This window comes from Liolophura sinensis, chromosome 1 (genome assembly GCF_032854445.1).
Source record: "Liolophura sinensis isolate JHLJ2023 chromosome 1, CUHK_Ljap_v2, whole genome shotgun sequence".
Classification (NCBI taxonomy): Eukaryota; Metazoa; Mollusca; class Polyplacophora; order Chitonida; family Chitonidae; genus Liolophura; species Liolophura sinensis.
This window is the reverse complement of record NC_088295.1, coordinates 82,878,161-82,896,215: the sequence shown is the minus strand read 5'-3', so window position 1 is coordinate 82,896,215 and position 18,055 is coordinate 82,878,161. Positions and strand designations below refer to the sequence as shown.

General features: G+C 40.6%; 1 protein-coding gene across 1 annotated transcript; it reads right to left on the bottom strand.

Annotated features, from left to right (window-relative positions):
- Positions 1 to 7,842: 7,842 nt before the first annotated feature.
- On the bottom strand, positions 7,843 to 13,399 carry LOC135464786 (potassium voltage-gated channel protein egl-36-like). The gene is made up of 2 exons (XM_064742336.1): positions 12,788 to 13,399; positions 7,843 to 9,614 (listed from the first exon to the last, which is right to left on the bottom strand). The coding sequence occupies exons 1-2, from the start codon at positions 13,244 to 13,246 to the stop codon at positions 8,664 to 8,666; spliced, it is 1,410 nt and encodes a 469-aa protein (XP_064598406.1). The 5' UTR covers positions 13,247 to 13,399; the 3' UTR covers positions 7,843 to 8,663.
- Between the last annotated feature and the right edge of the window lie 4,656 nt (positions 13,400 to 18,055).

The window sequence follows — 18,055 nt, the reverse complement described above, 5'->3', positions numbered from 1 at the left end:
GTACGCCAGAGAGATGTTTTGTTTTATTAATAGGTAATTAAGCGATCAATCAAGTCACGACACGTTTAACTAATAACAGCCTCGGAGATGGGCAGCTGTTCACAGTGCCGTGGTGGTGATTAAGTGGAGCAATTCAGGAAGAATCAGTGTCACTCATTCCAAGTGTCAGTACATCCCCATTCCCCAGATAAACCCTAAGGTTTGCCTGAAACCCGAAACGTGATGAGACTGTCCAAACACACCCAATAGATCCGATGAAAGATGATGACAGGTTTCCGAAAAAAAAAAAGAAAAAAAAATTAGAAAAGAAAAGATGACTGCGGGAATTACGGTGCCTGTGCTTGACGGTTTTACATGTATAAGGATACCCGACACCCCACAAAGCTTTCTTCGCTGATCTCAACATCTCATCACATTCTAGGCCATGTTTTTTCATACCTCTTAGCAACTCCAACTAAAAGGATGTAAACTATTGCTTTCGGTCTCAGAGGAGGTCTGAGCTGAAGTTGTGGGGATTGGATGACCGTGTGACGGAATGGGGAGGTAAGACGAGTTAGAGACTTAGGGGCGAGCAAAGTAAGATTGGGCCATCTAACTATCCACAAGTGTGACTGAGAGTTTACAGAAGAGGTACGCATATCGTGATATAAACAATCCAGAAATGAGAAGGTCATATGTGGAATTTGTCCTGCACGCTGGGTATGTTTTTACACCCCGGGGGCAAATGCTACGAGAACTCAAGTGGATCACTGCTCGTCCACGATACTATCAAATTCTGAGCGATATAGCGGCATAAGACATAATTCCAGACTGCATTTTGCGGATAACATTCCCTCGTTGATACGAAACCATCAAGACGATTCATCTCCAATCTTGGCCAGACTCATGAACATCATCGCAGGGATAAGCAAACAACAAAATTGTTATCAACCATTGTGATAGATTAAACGAATATTTATCATTGCCGAATAAAATCTCCACTTTGTGAGCATCTAGGTAGTTATGTACATTGCTTATTGCTGGGTCCATACAGCTGGCTTTTGCGGGTCCATTCAGCTGATAAGGCACACATACACGCACGCACTCACGCACGCACACGCACACATGTGTCGAAGCCACACAATCTATTCTATTCTATGTTATCCAATTCCATTAAAAGAGTCAATATTTGATAATAACGGTTTAATGTGCATGTGCATGTCTAAAAAAGTTATAGATGTAATTGGAGTGTGTGTTTTTTTTCTCCATTGTAAGCCTGTTGGCAGATGAACAAGGTAATGTGCTTATATAGTTGTAGGCGGTGTGAATATTCCTTCCAGGAGTGTAGAAATGGGTCTGTAGGGAAATGTACCACCACACACAGTATTGGGGGGAAGTCGCTCTGGGATGATCATGTCATGGGGACGCGTAGAAAATCAATATAGATCACTAAACAACATTAGAATGAGAAATATATGAGGTTTACAGAAAAACGTAATAGCAGGGGAGGTAATTATGAAAGTATGGGACTCTGGACATCCTGATGCTGACAGCCATCTTATAAGTGAAATATTCTAAAGAACGGCATAAAATGTCATAATTAGATAAAAAGATAAATTAATGATCTCTGAACTATTAAGGTCATAAACCTGAAGGAGAACTCACTGGAAGAAAGGTACTATTTTAAGGTATTTATTCATTTGATTGGTGTTATATCATTTGTACGATGGCGGACAGCACAGTAGTGGGAGAATCTGGGCACATCCAGCAAGGTTTGGCACCAGCCTGCGGATGGTCGTGGGTTCCCCCGGGCTCTGCCCAGTCTCCTTCCACCATGATGCTGGCCGCCGTCGTGTGAGTACAATATTCTTGAGTACGGCGTAAAAAACAAATCAAATATTATATCAATACACGAACACTCTCTATTCTAATGCACAGCTCTATGCTGTATGTTCGCCCCCACTTTGTTTAAATATCACAAGGGTTGCGTGTTGTAATTAAACAGTCCAGGCTATCCGCATATTGTGGAATTCCATCAAAGTAGGCAAATTAAAAGCGATGGCTGGTGCATGACAACACGATTGCTTGTGTTGATATAAGCGATGTTCCGCTAGAGTGAACAGATAAACAATCTGAGGTTGTTTGATTGGAATAATTGAAAATTGCATGTTTATTTGGTGTGGCTGTTTCTTGTATGTCCTATTACGCCTGTCGGCAGATGATCAAAGTTACGTGCTTATATAGTTGTAGACGGTGTAAATACCTTCCTGGGGTGTGGAAATGGATCTGCAGGGAAATGTAGATGTATTCAAGGTATTATCTTTATCATTGATATTTACATGACAATTGTTTTCTTGTGGGATTGATGTGTATGCGCGAGTGTGTCTGAGACGATTACATAATTACTGATGCTAACGTACTGAAGAAAAAATATTTTAGGTCTTTGGTGAGTAACTCCGATGTAAAGGGAAAGATTACAGTCCATTAAAGTTGTACTCTGATCAGATTGGCTAAAAATGTTGAGCGAATATGGTATTTATTTATTTCATTGGTGTTTTACGCCGTACTCAAGAATATTTCACTTATACGACGGCGGCCAGCATTATGGTCGGAGGAAATCGGGCAGAGCCCGGGAGAAACCCACGAACATCCGTAGGTTGCTGTCAGACCTTCCCACGTACGGCTGGAGAGGAAGCCAGCATGAGCTGGACTTGAACTCAGAGCGACTGCATTGGTGAGAGACTCCTGGGTCATTACGCTGCGCTAGGGCGCTAGCCAACTGAACCACGAAGGCCCCCGAGCCAATGTGGAGCTGCATTAGACTACCTTCCATAAACCCTGAAGTTTACAGCCGTGGCTGAGTGCTTTTCTTCCACTTATGTCTAGTTATTTTCGGTTTCTCGCAAGAGTCATCCTTCAGGCCTGGTACTTCATGTTCCCGTGGACCTTTACTTCGTGAAATGTCACATTAACTCCCATTGTACAGCCACTTATTTTAGTGATAAAAAGCTTTTTAGAAAAATATCGTAGCGAAAAACTTTATGTTACTGGAAAACATCTTGTATAACTGGTGAATTATACAAGTCCTGATGATTTCCAGGACGGCGGATGTGACTTGTGTGTATTCCTGCCGTATATTCCCTTTCCAACTACACACATTCCTGGTGTATTTTACTTTTTCAGGACAAACGATGGGGCAAGCATGGTTAAGCATGATTCGGCCATCATATCTGATCATATGTGACGCATGATTCATGTTACCACTGGACCAATGCGGGCTAATCAGTTATAAGCCTTGAAATACTATTGAGAATGTAGAGTTCCTTTATTTCCATTTATAAAAATATGATTGCGTGAACCGACACGATACTTCGTTATGGCTTACTTCTCTTTAACTAGACACCAAATATGTGGAAATGATTTTGGTTCACGTAATCATATTTTATTGCGAAGGGAACCCTCTCAAGAAAACGCCTTAAAATAGGAAAATCTGCTTTTGACCCTACTTTTTCCTTTTTATGAAACAAAAGGTTTTTTTTCTTCGATGTGGGGGCGATTTCGCATCTAGCTGTCCTTCAAGAAAACACACAAAATGTCGCCGTTTTCCAAGCTTGCTGAGTGGCCAGATTAGTATGCGAATACCCTATATGGTTGTTTCATTTGGAAAGGACCCCGTGCAACTAGACAGGAAATCGTCGCTCAGGGCGATTGCCGACCTACTCATAATGACAGATCTTCTGCAACATGACGCAAGGGTTTCCTCTTGCGGTTGGAGTCGTTATGATAACCGTTATGCGTAACCGATGAAATAGCTGAAGCCAAAATTATTCGTTGCTAACCATCAGCCTACTGTACGCTGTTAGATGCGTAGTATAATAGCTTTTTCAGTCCAGTCTTGGTAAATGAAACAACTTTTACGTATTTTACGTGTTTTACGTATAATACCGTGGATATTTGACAGTGTAGTTAATAGACATTTATTACGAAAGTAAACTTATGAACAGGTGAGCCATTTCTTAATGCAACGGTGCGATATCTTGTTAGCTGAAGTAAATAACATTGGGCTTTGATAGGAAGAATACCATATATAATCTATACAGGTCTATACCGACAATAATATATTTAAACGATTTCTTATCTAGCTGCAAGGATTCCTTTGATAAGGTACTGATCAGATGAATATTACGTTTAGGCACTGAAACAAGATTTTTTGTTTTATCAATTAAGTGATCAATGAAGTCACCACAGGTTTAACAGTCTTGCAGCTATTCTCAGTCCCTCCGTCGTGATTGAATGAAGCAATTCAGGGAGAATCAGGGTCACCCAATTTAAGTATCATTACATCATCCAGTGAAGGTGGGTGGCGTGAAAAAATTACAGGTTTCCAAAAATCTGCTTCGGAATTAAACAATGGCTTTTCTTGGTGTTCTATAAGGATACTCGACTACCAAACAAAGCAGGCTTCCCTAATCTCAGTCATCAGCATTTCATCACATTCACGTCTGGGAACGTTTTTTTTATAGCTCTTAGCAACTGTCTTGGTCGATTTCCCTCCAAATAAAATCATCTAAGTTATTGCTTTTAGTCTGAAGGGAGATAGATCGAACATGTTGGGATTGGAAGGTTATGGGTTAAAATGGGGAGGGAAGAGGGTGACCGAATTCAATTCTTCTGATTGAAAGAAGACTGATTGACTGAAGTCAGGTGTTGAGATTATTATGTCCGTTTTGTGACAGTGAACAAAACCACACAACGCGTTAATATATTTGAATAAAACGAATTATGCCAATCTCTAAATTACAAGTGCTCAAAATGCTAAGCAAATGTATTTATAGATCGTAAAGCAAATTAACACGGATCCTGCTTTGTGTGCTGTTTGTTTATAAATATGAACCATTTTGAGTTTTTTGCATCGATTTTGTCTAATCGTTTTGCGGATCGTCAAAGCGTGAGCACGAACCATCTGAGTGTCTTGGGTTGCGCTTTGTGTGTTCTTTATTGTGAAATGTTAAACGTGACTGGAGTATCACGGATCCTACTTTATTTGCTGTCTTTTCTCAAATCGGGAAAATAAACCATCTTGACCGCACGGATGTGATCATGATCATGATCATGATGTATTTTAGCATCAGAAATCGTGAAGTATAAACAATTTTGAGTATAGCGGATATTGGTTTGTGTGTTGTTTTGGTCTCAAATCGTAAGCATGAACCATATGGGTATCGCAGATCGGTCTTTGTTTGCTGTTTATTTTAAACTCATGAGCATTTCTATCTGAGTATCATGTCTGACAGTTCTGCTGACGGTCCGACTCGTCAGTCCTACTGGTCAGTCCTACTGGTCAGTCCTATCTCAGAAGATTTACCAAGCCACTGACCATAACATTGTTTCTGAGTTAAACGTGAAGAGTTTTGGATGGATGAATCTGGACTGTGGGTAGGATATGATATGGCCAGTATATTGTGTGCACATGGATACATCAGTCACACCACTTGTCTATAGCAATGTACGGAGATAGACAGCCCAGCCGTGAGCATGTGGTATTAACACTGCCCGGGGGCAAACACTAATGGAGCTCAACTCGACTACTGCGCGGGCAGCGATCCAGCTACACCAAATAGAATACCATCGAGTCGCTTCATGTTCAGATCAGAATGATGGACATCATCACAGTGATGTGTAAACAACAACCATTGTGATGTGAAGCGACCCGTGCAGGATCATTGTGATATCATGTTTTGTGAGCCCCCTGAACTGGCAAGGGACGTCTCGGGATGAGGATGGTAGTATCATACGCCTGTGCAATTTCTGAAGCACTGTACACCGTAGATAACCTCCCGCATTGCATTTAAATATCACTGTATCACACGGCTGTATGTAGCAATTAGTCCCGTGTCGAAGCCACACAAGTGTTCACATATTATTAAATTCCATTAAGGCCAGCACGATCAAACTGAAAGTGATGGCTGTTGGAACAGGCCTGTCTGTGTTACCACAAGCAAGGATTCACTAATGGGACAGAAAAAAAATCTGGGGTTATGGTATTTTATTAACTGAGCATCACATGTTTATTTGGAGGGTATGTTTTAGGCCCTACGAGGCCGGTTGACTGATGAACAAGGTAATGTGCTTATATGGTTGGAGATGGTGTGAATATACCTTCTGGGAGTGTGGAAATGGGTCTGTAGGGAAATGTATCACTGTGCCCACTGTATTGGGGATAATTGATTTGGACTGTTCGTGTCACCGGGGACAACTGGGAACAATCCACATCATGTGGAATTTGCATGAGAAATCTCCCAGGTTTACAGAAAAATGTAGCGACAGGAGAGCTAAGTCTGGGCATAGGTGACAGTGTGACTATGCGCACATCGAGACACGTGAGAGGTGAAAAACGGCTTAAGCCTTGGTATATGAGGAAACATTCAGGTGAAACATGGCTACATCATAACGCTGGATAATAATAAGGTCTTAATAAGTAAAATCATTATAGGCACAGTCCCTTGTTTAAAGAGATACTTTTTTAGATGAACTATGGGAGGGGTAATTCTGCTTAACCCATGATGCTCAATTGTCCAATTGTCAGATATCACACAGTCGTCACTGCTCTGGTTTTACTCCCTATGCAGTACGTCTTTAATTATATTGTATGTAATAGGCTTCTGCTGGTGGACAAAGAATCTCCGACGCCTGGTCCCTTTGCATTGGTTTATTGTCACTGCATGTTAAATGTGATGACATTGTAGTATTTTGAGTATTTCTAGAACAGTGACGTGTAATAAATTGAAGTTACCATCAATGCATTTTTTAAACTAATCCTGCTTAAACCATGTTGTTAGGGGTGTTTAATGTGCTATGATTTAAGCATTTACATGTTAGAATAAAACCCTGACTAAAGTAAATTGACGAGGGGCGGTATGTTACCGGTTAAGTGACCATTTGCCAGATATCACACTGTCATCGCTGCTCTGGTTTTACTTTCTATGCTGTACGTCTTTAATTATTTACAAACCTAGAACTCAGCCTTGACAGAAACCAACCGAGCTGTTTTCCAATTACATGAAATTTCTCGTTACGTGAATCTTGCAGTTTTATGAGAGATTATATGGCTGTTGGCGAAGTAAATGTAGTAAGATTGTAAGCCTCAGAGTCTATAATGTGCTAACACCTTGGTTCAACATTTGTTTAGCCACTCTGGTCTTCGTGCAAATACGTATACATATCAACTGTTATCTTTAATATCGGAGTTAAATGTGATCTATATTAATAAATACTATTATTTTGTAACAACGTGTGGTATTCGTCCAAACAGTAGCATTCTGACCAGCCAAAAATTAAATTTAAGTTAAATAACAGAGCATTTGAGCACAAGCTTGTACAAGCACCATTAATTATGAAAACTTCTCAAACACAGGCATCAATAGGACCAGAAACATATTGGTTAAATATATAAATCTGGTTGAGTGAGTGAGTGAGTGCTTGGGGTTTAACCTTGTACTTAACAATTTTCAGTCATATGACAACGAAGGAATCCTTAGAGTACACGTAATGTGCCTGCTTGTTGCATGACGGATTTCCACCGCTCTTTTATCTAGTGCTGCTTCACTGAGACGCCTTACCGAAGGCAAATAAGCCGCCTCGCCCGAGCCATTATACCGGTACGGGTCAACCAGTCGTTGCCCCATCCCCTTCATGTTGAACGCCAAGCGAGGAAGTTACGACTTCCTCTTTTAAGGTATTAGTTGTGACTCGACCCAGTATTGACCCTGGATCTACCGCTCCCGAAGCGGACGCTCTTCCGGGGCCGGTCTAACTCTGGATGATACATATGATATAAATGAATGTGTTGCATGTAGACCATGGTGCTCTAACAAGGTTAGGATATGTGGCAAAATCATAATTTCTTTCGAATGTATGGGATTATTAGGCCTCGTCCATATTTCAACAAAAACGTTGGAGGGAAGTCAAGAAAGCATATGATGGAAATGTATTGTTATTGAATTCAGTTCTTGTATCTTCAATCACAAGCAGGCTCGGACCATGCAACATTCTGGATCAGCGAATGTGAAAATCAGGAAACCTTATAATTGTCTGAAAGGGAATTTAAACGGAAATTACATAGCGTGAAGATGTATGTGACAATGCAGGAGTTTTTCATAACATGAAAATCTTTTAGGCCGCCTCGAGTCACCCGGCTTCCAAATCGATTCTCACCCATGCAGCTCAAAATTATTAGGTCAGCGCAAAACATGTCCACCTGGGATTTTGTTGTAAGCAGCCACAAAAGTCAGCCTATCGCAGAATGACAAACGAGAAAAGATGGAAAACGATGGGTGTCGACAAAGGATGTTACAGGAGTTAGACATCTGATAATAGCAACAGGTCATTGAACCGACCTGGAGCAAATTGCTTTAGCTGACTGATGTTCCATACACATGTACAACAGACATTCCTCTACAGATGCAGCCTTCAATTCTATTTCTGCTGCTGTCATCTGTGTGTTTTAGCATTTTTGACAAGTAGAAAAAAATATTCCGGAAAAAGATGCCCGTGTCTTTACAAAAGTCAATAGAGGCGTGCACATTTGAGAACAACGCCTTGAGTCCCCAATCAGACCAGACCTATAACACACCCGCCATGTATAACTGGTATCAAACTGTGGCCTACGATACCATAAAGATGGTCTATATTCCCACAGGATACCGTTTATTACATCGGGTTACCGATACTTGGTTTTTTCTGGCCACATGATTGTAGTATAAGAGAAATTTGGAAACGAAGATTGGCACCGTGATAGCCACTATCAAGAGACCCGTTATGGCACAAAAACTTCCCAAAAGTTTACCTGGAGCTGTTTGGGGCACCATATCTCCGTACCCCACGGTAGTTAAGGTGACGATGGCCCACCATAAACCGTGAGGAATACTCGGGAACTGTTTGCGTGTATCCACATAGTACATTAGAGAAGCGAAGATGATTGTGGCCATGAAGAGCATAAGCCCCATAAGAAGAACGTCCTTCAGTCCGGCTTTGATGGCGTAGATTAGAACACGGAGACCTCGAACTCTTCTGGCTAATCGTAATAAACGGAACACCCTCAGCACAGCGATACCTTCAAACACCTCCTCCATTTTCCAGACCACATCCCTGGACACGACGAAGTAATCCAAGGTGAGTAGAATATAGCGCGGGAATATGGCCAGCAGGTCCACGATGTTCAAGACAGAGCTGAAGAAGACCCGGAAGCGTGGGCAAAACAACAGTTTGGCAACAACTTCAACTGTAAAAAATATAAAACATATGAATTCTAGAAGGGCAATTTCGTCCTTTTTGCGCAGAACGGTGGCAGAGGAGCCAAAATAGGTAGTTACGTCCTCTGAACCGTTTCCGCTTCCTAAACTGTTGTTTATTGACCCGCTAAAGGTCATTATTGAGTCGTCCGTATGTGAGAAAAATCCGACGATCTCTTTGTCATCGTCGGTTGGGATAGAGCCCTCGCTGATAGTCCACCCAAAGTGACCGGATAATACGGCTTCCTTGTCAAGCTTATCTTCCACCTTAAACAGCGGGTGGGTGGCAGCTGTCAAAGCAAATATTGACAGGAAGACAAACATGATGGAGGACCAGTAAAACACCTGTGAAAATGAAACAAATACTATTTTTTAAATTTGACTGTGCACAATGAATCATATAAATGTACCGAGATGGTGTTAAGAGAACACTGAAGGTTACCAAAAAGACAACATTTAATAAAAAGAAAGGAAACCTCGAAACAGAACAACATTTTTAAACAATGCTTTCTATCGTCAGGTGTGAAATGTTACCAGCACGGTATTTCATACAATACTTTTGGTTTTCCTGAATGAAACAAGTACAAATTCGCCACACCTCCGACATCCCACACAAAAGTGAAAGTTGTCTTACATTCAGGTGAATATTCTATCACAAGATACAAAGTGACAAAAATGTGACGGACGGACACAGCTGGAAACGTGTGTTAAGCTGTTCGTTACAATGTTGCTGATTCCTAGCCGCAGAGCGCTCCATCGCTCAATACGTGGAAAATCCTAGCCGCAGCTGCTTTTCTACATGTATTCTATGAAATCATTAATCAAACTGTCTATCAGAAGAAAATCACAGTGATTATTACGCACAACTGTGCAAGGTATTATTATCTAAGCCTCTGTTTGAATTGACTTGTGCAACAGCATTTACCACAACAAAATAATATATGCAGTCAAGAGCCACAAGCAAATATTTAAATATGTACGATATGTAAATTAAGACATATACAAAAATATACCAGTTTCCACTGGCGGCAGAGGCATGCATGAATATCTCTAATCGCCATTCGTTGTACAAAACTCAATCTATATTCAGTGTGTAAGATTAATTACCGTGTGAAATACCCAGTATATATCTCGTGCTTTTGTCGCAAATGAGACAAAGCGTGCTCTATTATTCAAAATGAGAATCACACCAACGAGTTGCGCAGTGGTATGCAAGATATAACCGCCTACTATAACCGGCTGTTTACAGAGAAAAAGGACGTGTAATTAGTCCACAGTTGCCTAGTTCTCACAGTTTCACGAATCGCGTTATAGATTAGTCTCCAGTGTCCTCCTATGATGTAAAGTGTACTTTTCCATGCACATCCTCAAAGGAATTTGTGTGATGGTTTTCTGATTACTTTCCATCACGACTGCAGATTAACTGCGGACAAAAAGTAATTAAACAGAATGGCAAACAAAACTGTAACAGATGAGATTGTTTGCGTTTAAAGCCAAATCCTTTGTTACTGAAACAACTGTAAAACGTTCCATTTTCTGTACGTAGCACTTTGTGAGCTTGTGCTTCACCACTTGTTATTTTTTGAGAGGTTATTTTGGAGCTTGTATCGCTCATTATCTATTTGTACGATTACGTATATTTAAGTATATTTCCGAGGAATGACAGCCCCTGCTCACGGGATCTACTGTCAACCCGTCCACCCTGAAAAGTCACACATTCATAAGCAGTTAGGGAATAAACCACTTATCGGACGGTCATCCATAGATAGAGGAATTCATCTTAACTGTGGATTTTATATTTACGTAGACTGACTCGCCTTTGGAAGCCGGAATATTCCATTCAGATTTGGACGCTTTCGTCAGTAAGAAACTATATTAGTTGTTTGTGTATTATTGTCAGTTGTATTATTAGTCGATTAAACATGCAGGTGGTCATGGGTTTCCCCGGCCTGTGCCCGGTTTCTTCCCACCATAATGGCTGGCCGCCGTCGTATAAGGGAAATATTCTTGAGTACGGCGTAAAACACCAATCAAATATTTTGTACAAATCTATATATTAAACTTATTCAAGAGTCTTCGTGTTTCTTTGTTTGGTCTTGTGTAAGGCTTATCGCTGATCTGAAAGCTAAACAAACCAGTTGTTTCTCATCTTTACTCTCCGACAGTGGTACCCTTAAATCTGCTTCACGGTATTTAAGGATCCCTTGACTCTAGGCAACAGAAAAGTCGAAATGACAGATGGGACACTACGATTTGTGGCGTATGAAAACCGCCTCGGATGGAGACCTTTAGTGATCGAAACACTCATGACTTTCTTTGTCTCATTGTGGGCATCGTGCAAGCAAAACTTCATATCGTCCGGTGCAAAAATGACGTAAGAACCATGGTGTTGGATTAAACATGGTAGGGTGGATTAAAATATTTATTTATTTATTTAATTGGTGTTTTACGTCGTACTCAAGAATATTTCTCTTATACGATGGTAACAAATTTTATGGTGAGTGGAAAACAAGCAGAGCCCGGGGGAAACCAATGACTATCAGCAGCTTGTTGGCAGACCGAGATCAAAATAGGCATCGTGTGAATTTATCAGTTTGAGAAGCCGGAACCAACACTTTTACATGTTCTATGCCATTTAAAATAACGTCCGATGCAACAGTCCAAAATATTTTTTAACAAAAAAATTGAGTTTCAGAGTTCAGAATGATTGCAAGGCCTTTGGCGTGTGACCATGCATGTAATGATTAAGAGACGGGGATTTTAAGTTTACCGTGGGTTTGTCAACTAAGACTTGCTAGTCTGCAGCAAATAGCCCCTCGAGGGGAGGCAACCCCACGGAGGCACACATTAGTGTGATCTGTACCTAAATCCTGACGTATTAGTCCAACAGTTCAGTGGGAAGAATGTGGTGACCTTATTAATACTGACGTGCCCTGTTTCTAAAACAGTCGAAAGGTATCTGGGATCATGATGGAAATATGAAGACAGATATTATCAAATAATGCAAATTCGGCCATGCTAAGGCGATAATCACACAAAGGCGATCCGGCAGTTTCAAGACAATAGTCACACAAAGACAATCCGGCCGTATTAAGACAATAGTCACACAATGAAAATCCGGCAGTGTCAAGACAACAACCACACAAAGACAATCGGTGGTGCCAAGACAACAATCACACAGACAATCCGGTAGTGCCAAGACAATAATCACATAAAGACAATCCAGTGTTGCCAAGTCAGTAATCACACAAAGAAAATCCCGTAGAGCCAAGACAATAATCACACAAAGACAATGCGGTGGTGTGAAAGCAATAATCACACAAAGACAATCCGGTCGTACCAAGACAATAATCACACAAAGACAACCCGGCCGTGCTAGGGTAATAAATTCTTGGTCAGCGTCCTTAAAGCTTTTGCATATGAACTATTTTCAATGAATTAATTTACTTACAATTTTAAAAAGTTGATACCCATATGACATATGACAGCAAAAAAAAAAATGGTTTACTAGTACATACCTCTGACCATTTGGAGGCAAATGGATTATCTAAAATCTGCCACATTGTCTTCTGGAAGCGACTCCACTTTGAGGGAAACCTTTGCAATCTTTGCTCGTCCGCCTTAACCTCATAGTCTTTCTCAAAGTCGTCGAGACGTCGCAAGTTCTCGTAAGCCATGCCGTACACATCCAGGCAGCAATTTTCCAAGGACGACACGTCTACTCCCCAGAAATCCAGCTCTTTCTTGAACAAGGTAGGACACACGGATCGTGGCATATGTAGCTCACCGAACTGATAATAGAACAAGACATACTGAAATATCTCCGAGTGTCGTTCAATGAAATAGAGTCGTTTATTCCCTTTGTAGCCGCATTCCATCCCAGCAAGCCGGCTAGCGAATGTTTCCGGAAACTTTTCAAATGAGTCCGTGGACAATTCGAATTTCCGCCCGTTGACATTAATTATGACTGTGTCCATGCTTGTAGACTTTCCGAGATGCTTCTTTCCTCTGACGCTAAGACGGACGCAGCCAAAGCAGGTAGGCTACACGGAAACTAGAGGGAAACCGGATTGTACCTTGCCGCCATAGCTCTCATTGTCGCGCCCAAGCTGCCGCAGGCCTGAATGGTTTTGTTTATTGAACAAAACGTTAAGTGCCCAGTTGCAGCCTCTACCGAATTGTCCGTACATTAGCAGGGAATTAGCTGAGAAGGACCTACTAAATCGCTGAGTTCGGCGATAATGATTCATTCCTTCTGGACACCATTGCCTTCTGGACACGTATCTTCACCCCACACTGCACGAGTCGTTGCCTCGACTACACTGCGCGGCTCCTCTGGCTTGGTTAGCTTCGGTGGATGCTCACACAGGTCGCGTTCAGTATGGATCTCGCTCTACTGCAGCTTCAGGGATTCAAGCTTTAGTGAACGTTATCCAATGTGTAAGAGAAGATGTTCAGAAAAGAATTTATGCATATGTCTGTTGAGACATTGGCAACTAATTTATTTCTCTTTATATGCACATAAATGATCGGAAACGATTACACTTCTTCACATGAACCAGTGCTTTATGGAAGACAAGATTTACTTGAACGTAGCATTTGTAATACGCTAGGGATGTATAAGCCTTCATACTTGTTATATCAGCATGGCATACTGCGATAAAAGCGCTATTCGTACTCCATCTGGAAATAATTCACAGAGTATGGATGTGGAATTTGAATGAGGATGTTATGCGTTGAATACATGTCTAGACTGTCTTTCCTGCATCGCCGAAAACTGATCATTTCCCTCATACTTATGGCCAGCTTTGCTTACTGTTTATGTATTATTTCTCAGATATTCTTTCGGGAATTGGTGTCTATGTTATTTTGGAAGTAAATCTTGAGATTATCGTTTCGGAGTGCTCATTTACGACTCTAAAAGTGCTATATGAGCCATGGTGTTAATTAGTGTCTACGTTGCTACTTTTTAAGCATGTACCAGAAGCCTATACATGAACAGTCAAAATGAAACTCTGGCTGAGGTAAATTGAAACGAGGCCAGATTGCACCGGTCATGCGTGTGACCATTTAGAAACTGTCATACTCTCCTCATCCGTTTTACTATCTATGCTGTAGTTTGTATAATAATCCAAAGTCTCAAAGGGTTATGAAACTTCCGCTCTTTATTTTGTTGAACATCTCTCTTGTAACATCGCCAAAGTGTGGCTAACACTGTGTTGCAGCCGCCCAGGGACTGCATATCAATTATCAGCTTATAAATTAGGTTTCTTCCATTGTCGATTAGTATCTGGTCTATGCAGCATGACATTTGTGACCCAGACCGTTCCATAACACATGGCTAAATGTCACGGGCTCTACGATAATGTTCTGCAAATGTGTATGATGTACACATGTATGGTTGTTAATTCAACGTATCTCATTATTTTTGTCACTCACCGTATTAAGAATATAAATTTTAAAGTTTGTAAACATCCTAGAGCTGTATTTTACATCAACTGTCCAGTGGTAGTTGCGATCACCATTGAAAGTTTCGATAGATAAGGTACTGCCTTATTGGTTTCATTGACACTTAACGATATTAATCGGTAAAAAATTATGCAACGTTCTGAATTGTTTCAGGTAACAGTAAAACACAGTTGTAACTTGTTTGACTTTTGAAGCGTGTCTAAAATAGAGAACGAGATCTATTCAGATCCCATTTTACCGCTCTGTAAAATGTTAGCATATCTATTAAATTTGGACGTCAAATAGTATAAATTGGTTTTATGTCTATATCGTTTAAAGGTAACATCGCATCAGATGTACATGTATTTATCCTCATGCCCAGTAAGCCACCTCGCGATGAAGGCAGGGCGGACGACCAGCTGGCAAATACTTTCACATCTTTCCGTCAGACACACCGGGGAATTGGTTTGCCGGGTGATTATAGGCACGTTAGTATTGCCATATGCCACCATTCTCTAACACAGCACTTATTCGCGACCAAATACCAATTTATGACTTGTCAATCTCATTTCGTGGGGCCTCCGTGGGCGAAGCATCAATAAAAAAATAAATTCAAATTTCTCTGTTTTACATGCATTATCAAATGTGGATCCAGAAAAACATATGATCATGAAGTGCTTGGGTAATAAGTCATTTCAATACAATAACACAATATTTTTCTACAACAAGATTTTCTAGAGATAATGAGTTGTGCTGCTCTCAAGCTTTTTCGGTTGTCCAAATTCGATGATTTAAAGGACAACTCGAAAAGCTACAGTTTTTTCGGTATAATAAAACATATGGTGCATGCTGTGGGACTTGACATCAGGAATTGTCATCTCTCAACAAGTTATATTCAACCCGGGCTTCGCCCTCATTGAATATCACTTCTCTCGAGCATGCATGCACTATCTGTATACTGTCACTGGTGACAGAACCCATGGTCTCACTATACCAGTGGGGAGCACACGCTTCAGCATAAGGTATAAACGCCTTTTTTTAATTCTATAGGTTGAGAAAATCTGGTTTCTATAGTTTTTATACTTGTATTTTAAACATCCAATAACGATAACAGAAGTAAAATACATAGATGCATGGATGAGACATAGGAATCAGGAGAAAACGTGATGATTGTTGAAAAAGGAGAGAATTGCAAACGCGGTACGTTTGACCTTGAATATGTTTGCCATTGTCCTTGAAAGTTTCTGGCAGGTCATCATGTTCGTTCTTTCCTTTCAGAAATGAATTAAAAACCAGGGTGTGTTCTTGCCTTATTTTGAAATTATCAGTCAACGCGAAATCGCCCACAAAAGTCTCATTTGAACCAATTCATCGCCAGCAGTATCCGTATGTGCGAAGTTAAATATAGAACGAATTGCACATGTATAGTTACTCGATATAAATCCTTGATAGATGAAGTCTTATAAAAATCTTTGTGTTTGATGGAAGCAACAATGCGACATTAAACTCTGTTATAACAAACACACAAAAAATATTGCATCCATTTCTGGCCGCAAGACAGACTTACTATTGTCACACCTACTGTTATATATTTATATACTAGTATTTACTCACTGAAATACACCATGTCTCAGATACCGAACATGACACCAAGCCAGTTGACACTGTACACCTTTTCACTGAAAATAATAGATGTTACACAAAAGGCCAGTAGTATGAATCACAAACTAGACAGTATCACCGGATTACATCAGTTAGCTACTGTCTTACCTTTCAGTCCGAACAACACATCTTACTGTAAAGCGCCCACAGCACCTATAGGCTTACCACACAAATTTATTTGGTTGCAAAACAATTATGGTATTTCAAGTTCACTGGTCAGCAAACTGTAGGCGACGATGCCATACTTGATACATCCGGTATAAGAGTCTAGCTTAGAATATGCCAGAATTTCAATAGTATGACATACTTTGTTTTGTGATTCTAATTTGACATATCTTTTGTTTTCATTGCGCTGCTTATTTCGATCCGACTTGACAGTAACGCATTTGCAGATTAGTTACGAAGAGCGATCCAGGGGATATAGTTCGACCGCTTGATTTGCCAAACCCCGAAATGTCGGCCAGTAATGTGAGCCTCAAAGGTGAGAGTTAAATAAAAATCGATCGGAGATTGTGAAAAGCTAACAAATGACCCCAGCATAGCTTGTCTGAGGTGAGACCCAACATACATGGAGCGGCAACGGATCGTAATTCGCTGGCAGAGTGCCATTAGCCTGGAGAAACTGGTTGTATATGATCAGCAGTTCCAGACGAAGGGAAAGCCGCCGAGATATGAACTGGTGGACAGCTCATTAGGGTGGATAAAAAAAGAGCCAATAACGATTTCTTCCGGTACCATTTCTAGGGAGAGAACAACGAAAAGGCGACATTTATAGGGTATCAGTTCCTGCTACATGGACGACTAGAATGCATGGGTCAATAATTCAACAAATGTGTTTAATTTAGGATATTATACGTAGGGTCGACTCAGATATTATACAGTTACTGTTTTAAGGCATGTAATATTGCCCACGGACTTAATGGCGTATTGGCAATGTTTCGTCAAGTTGTACATAAGTATATTAGAGCCATGAAACAGTGGGTAAGGCAATTTGAACGTACCTCCTGAAGGCCTGTTTTTCTCTGTATACAGACCTAATTGTCTGTTATTGTGCTTAGATATGCAGAATTACAAAAAAACAAATTCTGAGTGGTTAAAATTACTGTAAAGGTTGCTATTAGCGTTTTGTCACATACACTCGACTGGCTACAATTTGACGTGTTCATTCTTACAGCATAAATGCGCAGATGGTTGTGTGTTTCCCATAATGCCGTCGTATGAGTGAAATATACTTGAGTACGGCGTAAAACACTAATCAAATAAACAAATAAATTCTTACAGTATATCATTTCTAATTATAGATGTATAGATGTTAACTAGGTTTGAAGTACTAGACGTTTACTTCCGGTGTACTAGATAGATGACTCACCGCCATCTTGAGGGAAAAATCGTTTTCGCCGGAATAATGTTTCCTAAACCACTTTGAAAATGTATAGGTTAAGGATAAAAGTGCATTTTATAAAGGTATCAGTTGATAGCGATGCTCAATGAAAGGAATCCATTCAAAGTACAGTTTCAGATAACGGAAGACTTCATATCCTGGTAGCGCCACCGGGCCCAACTCAAATGCAGTACGTAGGTGTTTAGCGTGGCTAAAGACCGTCCCTGTAGTATACATGTACGTCAACTTTAGAAAACATTCCATTACGCATGTCAGGCTGAAGGCTGACATGTGG

Excerpts from the sequence above, each read along its gene's own strand:
- LOC135464786 (XM_064742336.1), bottom strand. The coding sequence starts at position 13,246 with ATGGACACAGTCATAATTAATGTCAACGGGCGGAAATTCGAATTGTCC. Across the intron at positions 9,615-12,787 it reads TTGCCTCCAAATGGTCAGAG|GTGTTTTACTGGTCCTCCAT; the intron begins GTATGTACTAGT and ends TCATTTTCACAG.